General features: G+C 48.1%; 1 protein-coding gene across 1 annotated transcript in view; it reads right to left on the reverse strand.

Moving 5' to 3' along the window:
- Positions 1–4,910: 4,910 nt before the first annotated feature.
- LRRC75B (leucine rich repeat containing 75B) overlaps positions 4,911–9,394 on the reverse strand; it is a 47,855-nt gene continuing 43,371 nt past the window's right edge. The window contains exon 4 of the mRNA XM_019506868.1: positions 4,911–6,541. Within this exon, the coding sequence (XP_019362413.1) occupies positions 5,989–6,541 (553 nt within the window). The 3' untranslated portion in view covers positions 4,911–5,988. The remainder of the gene's footprint in view (positions 6,542–9,394) is intronic.

The following is a 9,394-nucleotide window of genomic DNA, read 5'->3' on the forward strand; positions in this document are numbered from 1 at the left end:
GATATATTTACAATTCTAAAGCAATTTGGAAGCTTACCAGTGCCTCAATCACTAAAATAAAATACTTTCTAAGTACCTATAAAGGTAGGTATTTGATTTGGGTTTTTTTATCATGGAAAATTAGAGCTCCCCCTCCCCCTTTACTCACCAGGCTGCAGGTCCAGCCCCCAGGGTCCTGCTGGTGCCGTTCATTCCCCACCCACAGCCATTGGGGGCCCTGCAAGCAGTGCCCAAGCCCTGGCTGCCATCCATAGGAGGCAGCGGCAGCTGTGCTCCTCCCACTGCCCCCAGCCCCTTGCAGGCTGGAACTCTGCCAGCCTGCAGACAGCTCTTTGCAAAACTGGAAAATACACGTTTCTCCGTTTAAAAGGAAAAATCCACATTTTTCTCAGTTAAAAGGGGAAAATCATGTTCTTTTCTCTCTTTTTGCGGGAAATGGAAAACCTGGATCCCTGCTCATGATTGATACTGCGAGCATAGCACTTAAACCTGCTGCTTGATCTTCTGTCAGAGAGATGTTTCTGGAGGAGTCTGCTTTTTCCTCTGCTTTTGTGATTTAAACAGGTTTAGACTAGTGGTAGGTACACCAATAAAAATTTTCTTGGTCAATACCGGTAGCCAATTTATTAACCAGCCACATTGGCTGATACCGATCCGATAACCAGTTTAGAGGAATGCAGCCGGACAGAGTGAAGAGCAGCTCCCTTCAAGTAAAGTCTGTGGAGGAGAAGGGGAAACAGGGAGGGAAGGTGTGGACCCCTCTTCCCCCCCGGCCATGGTGAGGGAGAGAGTCAGGCTAGGGCAGAGGATGCTACCTAGCCAGGGCAGTGAATGGGACCCAGGGCTGGGGCAGGGAGCAGGATGGAGCCATGGGCAGCTCATCCAGGGGATCAGTGTCTTGGTGCTTAAAATGGCAGCAGAGGTCCTTGAGCTAAAGCTCCTTGAATAAGCTTTAGTTCAAGTGCCACCACCACCATTTTTAAGTGCAGGGATGCTTTTAACTGAAGCAGAGCCAAGTGGGGTGAGGGCGGATGCTTGCTGCCCACTGGGCTCGGGGCTCTCCACCCTGCTGCCATTGCCCTGGAAGCCACGGACCGGTTGCATGCCCCCAGCCTACCCAACAGCAAGGAGAACAACTCACCACCCTCACTGCTGCTGGGCAGGTAGGGGGTGTATGCGTGGCTGGTACAGGGCTTGCAGGGGACAGGCAGCAGGGCAGAGAACCTCAAGCCCATAGTGTGCAGTTCATATCTGTCCTGCGCACAAATCTGGGGGGGGGGGGTACATGCCCCCCCATGCTTCCCTAGGGGGTGCGTGCTGCAGGAGGAATCCACCCCCCCACACCCTCTGGATGAGCTGCCCCGTGGCTCAGTCTCACTTCAGCACCCTGCTCCTGCCCTGGGTCCTACTCGCCGCCCTGGCCGGGGGGGGTCTCAATCTGCCCCTTCCCCTCCACAGACTTATCTGCAGGGAGCTGCTCTCCACGCTGCCCAGCAGCATTCCTGGTAGTGTTCGTGCATGCAGCCGCACGCATCTGGGGACACCAGCTAGAAGGCATAATTAATTATATTTAACGGTGAACATTATCGGCTACACCAACCAAAAAAGGCTGATAGCTAGTAATGTAAATTTCCTTTTTATTGGTGTTGATCTGATATGCAACTGATATATTGGTACACCTCTAGCTTACACCAAAGTGGGCTTGACTCTGCCAGGAGTTGCTCAGGCAAGGAGCAGGAACAAGCATAGCAAGAACTAGCCCAACATGCAGTGCTGGGGGGGAAGGTCTCCCTCGAGTAGCAAAAGGTAGAGAGGGATGGATCCTTGCTGTAGGCAGGGCCTGCCCTAGGATATTTCAGGCCAAATGTGGGTTTGATGGTGGCTCTGGATACATCTGTTTCTATCTTGTCTATGAAACTTCCAGAAAATAGCCTCTGCTGCAAGGAGAGTAAGTATTAACATACTGTCAGTCCCGGGCCTCCTGCACTGCATGAGCTTTAGTGCTGCTTTGGATCATACACTTCTCTCATGTATATGAATGCAGCTTGCCTTTGGGGCAGTTTGAACCTGCATTGCAGCAAGGATGCATTGGCCCTCTACCTGTGATCTCCATGGCCCTCTTCCAGGGAGCCAAGAGGTCATAAAGATTTCTCATGCTCTAGGACTACTCTACCTCATGATGTGTAACTTAATGTCATGTGCATGCAGGCTGATTGACCAGCTCTCCACAGGGTGAGAGGCCAGTTTTCTGTTACAGGCCACCCAAGTAGATACCTGTGAGTAAACACTGAACTGACAGTGGCTCAGACAAACCCATCCATTGCAAGCCATATGTAACTTCAGCTATTGGCAGCCATACATCAGAGCTGACTTAAACAATTAGTAGACCCTCCTCAGCAGCACTGACTCGCAGGCAATTGCGAGGCTCTTTGGAGCTGAGCCACTTGGAGCTCCAGTGGGAAGCTCATCTCAACTGCAAGCTGCTTCTTGCAGCTCCTGCTTTGTTCGGCATTTACCGGGGAGCTGCAAAAACCCTTCAGTGCACTAAGGTTAGCAGTGCAGAGGGGAGAGCATGGGGAAGCTGGGGGAGCAGGAGGACTGGGGACTAGCTCAGTAGTACTTGGACTGAAGTGGAGGTTTGGAAAGCACTCTGGATTCCCAGAGGAAAGAGGCTTTGGGAGGGCAGTTATTACTGTGTTGGAGAGGGAAAAATTGATAGAAAAATATCATGCTCCCTCCAATGCGTGGAGACTGATGCTGCATGGCTGAAGGAAAAAATGAGCCAGGTGTGGCCACGCAGCTGTACGGAGGGGTTTGCAACGCTCCATTGGTCGCAAAATGGAGACACTCTCTGAATTTGCTTCTCTGTCTGAGAAATCGGCTTGTTCTGCTCTACTTGAAGGGCTGGAGGATAGCTTTGGAAGCCTGTTCACATCACGGGGCGATTGTGAAATGCACTGCTCTGTATGCTGCCTCAGCTCAGCCTACAGTGCCCCCTTTGGACTGCACTGAAGCCCAGCTGCAACAAATCACCCTTTTACACACCAGGGATTCTTGTTGCCTCTGGGATCTTGTCTTCCTCATCCTCATCTACCTGGGGCAGCCAGAATCTGCCCCCAGATATGTATGCTTGAGCCTGCTGTATCTTCAGTATGATACAGCCAATAGGGCACAGTCTGTGTTAACATTAGGAGTTCATGAAACAAAGCATTTCTAACAGCCTGAGAGCCGCGTTCATTCCTGCTCCATTTAAAGTCAGTGGCAAAACTCCCATTAAATTCAATTAAAGTATGTTTGGGGCCAGGGCTTGGTTAACTCCAGCTTTCAGGCATCCAGGAAGGTAGGATAAACTTTGACAAATAAAATAGAAATTGAGATTGAAGAGGAAGTGCACAGCTGTGTACTGTGACAACAAAATCCCCTTCTGGGGTTTGGCTTTATTAGCAAAGTAATCAACACTAAGACAACAAAGTTCAGGTAAAGCCATTTCTCCAGGATTAGCTGCTCCTAGGATTCTTCATTCATCCTAGATTCTGTCCCTCCAGCATCCCTGTCACATCACTTAATATATAACTAGGATAAAGAGTGCCCTGCCTCAATGGGAGCTTAACATTTTCTTGGAAGAACTGGTACCTGATTCTCAGTAGACAGGCAGTGAGCTGCTTTAGGGACACAGATAAAAAAAGTGGAGAGATCATTGGATTCTGATCATACTTTGGGGAAAAGGGTTTTAAGTCCCTACACTACTTATGACTATTTTGAGGTCTGTGGAGAAATAGGTTAAAACACAGATGACTCTATCTTGAGCTAACTTGGCCAATAGGAGCTGAGAGGTCAAAAAGATTCTCCACAGGTTTACTGACCTCTGTCCTTTTCTGTTTGCATAATGGGATTAAACAAAAGCAATTGTTGCCCTGATATTTAGCTTAGGCTGTATCGGCTTCTTTCCCAGACTTGAGGAAGGGTATTTTGCACTCAAACTTGTCTAACATTTAAACCAGCTATATACTTGGTCCAATAAAAGATATAATCAACAAATCTTGCTCCTCATCAAAGAGGAGTGAGTTTGCAAATCAGAGTTCTCTGACACTAGGAAACATTTGCAGATGTTGCAATGTTGTCTAGTGATTCAAACACGAGGCTGGAAGCCAGAACTGCTTGGTTCCATTTCTGTCAGGCCTACTAATTTGCTGTGTGACAGTGGAAAAATCACTTAACCTCTTTGTGTCACCTGAAGAATAAGGATAATAATTATCTAGCTCACATGGGGTGGTGAGGATTTATGGATGAGCATCCCTCTTGTGTAGAGGGAAAAGGAGCTAGAGAAAGACTGGGGGCTAGAGGCAGCCAGAGGTCAAGCTCACAGGCCCTCCTAAGCTTAGCAGCCCATAGAGCTGGTATGGTTTTAGGTGCGCTCATTTCCATTACTAACAGCCCATGAAGGAGCAATGGGGCTGGCATCTTTTGACTTCACAGCTGCATTTACATTGAGGTTGTTTGAAGGCAGCCTTTGTGTGAATTCTTAGCCCTCAAGCCAAAATGAGACACCTTAACCACTCCTGCTGTGCCTTAGTGACAGGTTTAAATTTCTATGAAATACAACTGCACTGTGAAACCCCCACTGTCTCTGAGCTGGGAAGCGCTGCTTAGCTAAGAGGCCTTGGCTAGTCAGTACCATTTGGATCTGTGCTTGTACTGCAACTGGCATATTCTAGTCCTGTTCAAGGCCTCCAGGAGCCCAAGGACTCTGTTCTGGAAGCAGCAGCAGAATGCTCTGGTTTACCCAGCTAGCATGCATGGGGGACCTCTCCTGGGCTACATGAGCGTTGTGTCAGGGCTGCTGGTCTGTGATTTGCCATGCCTGCTGTGCTACCTAGGCATACAAATAACTCATATGCTCACACACAGGATTAGTGCTTCACTCTTGTGTCCAAGAGAACTATTTATTGTGTTTACATACAGCATGGACAATATGGAAAACACTGGAAATATTGCATCACTGGCTTGGTTTCCTAGACAATGCTAAAAACGGTGACTCAACTGTTCACATTGTGTCTCTGTTATGAGACCACCCTGGCTACAGATGGTCGGATGGACTGCAATGTCTCACAAGGAGCAACCCGAAGTTCTGCTGCAGTTTAGGACGTCCCCGTAGGTGTTTCCGCATCTCACTCCTCTGGACCTGAAGACTGGCCTTTTCCCTGGGAGCTTTCTCCCTGGGTCAGGTTGGTTTTGCTTTTTCGTTGGTTTGGTGTTTGTACAAAAGCCGTAGTTTGTAAAACTGCTCTTCTCAATCTGCGAGGATACCTCCTCCCCTACACTCCAGCCCCTCCATGTTCCTGTCAGCACACACATACCCTGTTCCCAGATATCCTGACACTGCAGTTTTGTCACGTGTTCTCCCTGGGCCTGACCACTGCATTGGGTCTCTGACTGCAATTCCTTTTGTTTGGACATTAACACAAAACACAATGGGAAAAAAAAATTGAGCCAGGCATAAGGGGAGACACGCTCTGCTGGGCTCTGGCTCCAATCTCTGATGCATCTGACAAAGCCCGAGAGCAGCTCGACCCTTGGGGCAGCTCCTTTCGCACAGCTCAAGGCCGCAGGCCTTAGGGTTTACAGAACAAAGAGAAAACGGAAGGAAGGGAATAACTTAGGACCAAGCGTTTCTTCCCCTCCCCTCAGCCCATTTGCTTCTGGAGAATATTTCGAATCCAACAACTCATTCCCCATCCTCCAATGAGATCCTGCTCCGAGGCCAGGTTCGCTGTAAGTAACTGGTTCCTGTTTGGAATGTCAGCAATGTGCTTGGCTGGCAGTGCGTGTAGGGAGATAGGGTTTCATTGAGAACGTGGCGAGGCTGAGATGTCGGGAAGGCAAGAGAAGCACCAAAGGAAGCTGGTGAAGCTGGCCCTCTGCTTTGTGTTTGCACGCAGAGCTCTCCTTGCTGCGGCTTCAGTCTGGCAGCTGAGGCTCGTCATCCAATCACCTCTCACAGCACTGCTGGGGGAAGTCAGGTGAGGTGGCTTTGTCTTTGGCCACTGGCTGAATGCCTTCTGTTCCCTCCTCCTCGTCCTCTTGCTGGCTGCCGTCATGTCCACTGGAGAGCTCGGAGTCGCAGTCAAGTGACTCATAGATGGTGGGCAGTGTAGTCTGCTGGCTGAGGCGCTTGCGCAGGCCCACCAGCAATGGCTGCGGCATGGAGGAGACATCCACATTGTTGCCAAGGTCCACCCAGGCCAAGCATGGGAACTTGTTCATGTCCTTCATGGTATCGGTCAGCTCTTTCATGGTGGCTCTGGTCAGCCGGTTGCCATTCAGGGAGAGATGAGTGAGCTTGGGCAGTGCCCAAAGGAATGGCAGGAGCATGCGCACCATCTCATCATTTAGCTCAGTGAAGCTCAGGTCCACTGAGGTGAGGTTGTCCCCATTGTTCTGCAGGTAGTAGGCCATGCGGTGGACATCTCGCATGGTCAGGGGGATCCCAGATAGATCCATGGAGTCTTGGCTTGGCTTCTTCTGCAGGTTGTTCTTCAGGCTGACAAGGAGAGAGGACATGGAGTTCATTAAAACAGGACCAATCAGCACAGGTCTTGTAAAGTTTCAATGGGCAGAGCAGTCACTGTCTAGATGCCTCCTGTGTTTGTCCCCTGGGACAACTGGGGCTGGAGGGTCTGGTTTTAGGTGTGGGAGGTCTGAACTAATCAAGTTCCAACGCAACTTTAATGAGTAGATTTAAAATGTTTTCATCTAGGATTCTTTTAAAAAATATATATTGATAGAAACAACCAACCTAAAAAGCCTCTCAAATTCACTGGTTTATACTTGCTGGCTCCCAGTTTTAGTGCAGAGTGCTCCTGTGTCTCTGGTAGGGTGGCCATCATAGAGGACAGTCCGGTTGTCCTCTGTCCTCTATTGATATGAAACTCTTTTCTTGAAGAGAAACATAGAGGACATAAAGGTGTTGGGTTTTGTATCAATAGAAGACAAAGTAGCAGAAAACTGGAATGTCCTCTATGATGGCCACCCTAGTCTCTGGTATCCTCAGGGTAACCTGCAATGAAGCTGTTCCCCCATCTTAGGGCTCAGACACAGTAAAATACTTAGAGATGAGTCTAACTTAAGCACATGAGGAATGGAATCAATGGGATTATTTGCATGCTTCATGCCAAGTTGCATGCCTTAAGTACCTTGCTGAACTGGGACCTAAGAATAAACAAACCATTTCAGCCTCTTGCCTCCTCTGAAAGGCTGCTCCCAAGGTGGCAATGAGAGAAGATTAAGAGCTTGGTTTGTTTAGCGTAATAAAACAAAGATTGAGAGGGGATATGATTACTCTTTTATAAATCCATTTGCAGGGCAAATATCAGGGAGGGAGAATAGCTATGTAACTTAAAGAATTATTGTGGCATAAGATCAAATGGATCTAAACCAGTCACAAGTGAATTAGAAATCAGAAGAAGGTTTTTAACCACTGGAGAAGTCCAATTCTGGAGTGGTCTTTGGAAGCAAGTTGTGGCGACTAGAAATTGGAGTTTCTTAAATATGGAATGTGAGAGGTTCATGGAAAGGGCCTGTATGACATGTCTACTTGGTGTAGTAATTGAATGTTTCATGAAGATTTAAATATGGGTATCCCCATGGAGAGACTGAAAGGAAACTTGAACCCTTTGTGGAAAGCAGCTGGAAAGTCCATTTTTTTTTAGGACTTCTGTCAGTCACCTGCAGGTACCAGGACAAAATCTGCTCCCCCCTCGCAATGACTGGCTTCTGGGCGCTTTTGGGCTTTTCTCTGCCTTTCTCTGAAGCTTTGGGCATTGGCCAGAGCTACAGGTAGGTGCTGGCTTGGGTGTGCTGACACTTCGTAGGCACCAGAGAGGGTTCCCATCCTCTGTCTGGTAATTCTGGCTCATGTGTTCAGAGTAAAGTAATTGTAGAGCTGGGGTAGTATTTTTCCTAGGTCAGACTATTGTGGACTGTGGCATTTTTGCCCTTCTCTTTAGGGTAGGACATGGTTGTCTGCCCAGGTCATTTCAGCATACTTTAACCAACTAATTTCCTATCACTCTAGTAACCAAGACATTGGGGGCACCCTTGCCTCCCCTGCTGTTCACATGTGACATGCTGTATAGCTTTTGACAAGGTGCTTTCTGATGGTGGTGTGTGAGGGGCCTCCTAGTAGATGATTGTTTGGACCTTTTTGGAAAACCGGGTGCCTGCATATGCAGGAGACTGGTCCCAGTGGCCGGGAAATCCCCCTCAAATCCTATGCTCCTAAGTGGCAAAGTTCTGTGCATACCATGCCTTAAAGCAATTCCCAGCAGTGCGCAGATGGGGATGAAATGCAACATACTGTAGACACCAGGACAGTCAAAGCAGCCCTGGCACTAGATGGGAATGTTCTCACTCGCTGTTCTTGGAGATATGGGAAATACTTTCCTGCAGCAATAGTTAAGCTATGGCACTAGGGCTGTGAGAAATTTCGTTTTGACACCTTTGACTCATTTCAAGGTCAAAACAGCAAAATCAAAATGAAACAAAGGGCTTTGAAACAGCCTCAGAACAAAACGAGGCTAGTCAAAATGTTTCAGTCATAGTGCTGGGGATGGAAGTCAGTCCAGCTGGGCTGACTCCCCATCCCTGGCACTGGATCGGGCCAGGGCTCGGAAGTCAGTCCAGCTAGGCTGACTTCCCATCCCTGGCACTGGATTGGGCGGGGGGCTGTCCCAGATCTAGCGAAATGTCAAAACAGCCCCACTGTTTCGACAAAGTAAAACAGATCAGCTGTTTCGAATCCAAATGAAATTCAGTACAAAATGCTGTTCCACGCAAACCTTGAAACGCAAGGCGAATCAAAACGGTGCCATTTCACACAGCCCTATATGGCACCCTTTTGTATAGCTCTGCTCTACATTCCATTGCTAATGCTCTTATCCCATGTATTTTATCTTTTATAAAATTCATCAGGAACATAAATTGATACAAGTAAAAAAAATCTGCATTAATGGGTATGCTGACACCTTCAAGGCCCATTTGACTGATAGACATTCCTGTGTTGTCGAGCAGTTGCTTCACAGAAATGTGAGATGGAGAAGACCTCCCTAGTAGCTAATCCATCTTCTCACCAACACCTAATTACCATATTAACTCAAATATAAGATCAGTTTTTTCCTCCCAGTCAGCATGCCGGGGGGACCCTTGTTCACATACAAAACAACCTCATTAAATACACTGTCTATCATTAAACTACCATCAGATGCAGCATGTGCTTGGTAATAGAAACCAACCATGAATGCAGCCCACACTGAGCATGCCTATAAAACACATGGCCCATATTAGGCAAACATGCTGATTGGGAATGTTTTGTGTTTGTGTGTGGGGGGGGGGGGGG

Source organism: Gavialis gangeticus, unplaced genomic scaffold (assembly GCF_001723915.1).
Source record: "Gavialis gangeticus isolate Ggan-Ray unplaced genomic scaffold, GavGan_comp1, whole genome shotgun sequence".
Lineage (NCBI taxonomy): Eukaryota > Metazoa > Chordata > Crocodylia > Gavialidae > Gavialis > Gavialis gangeticus.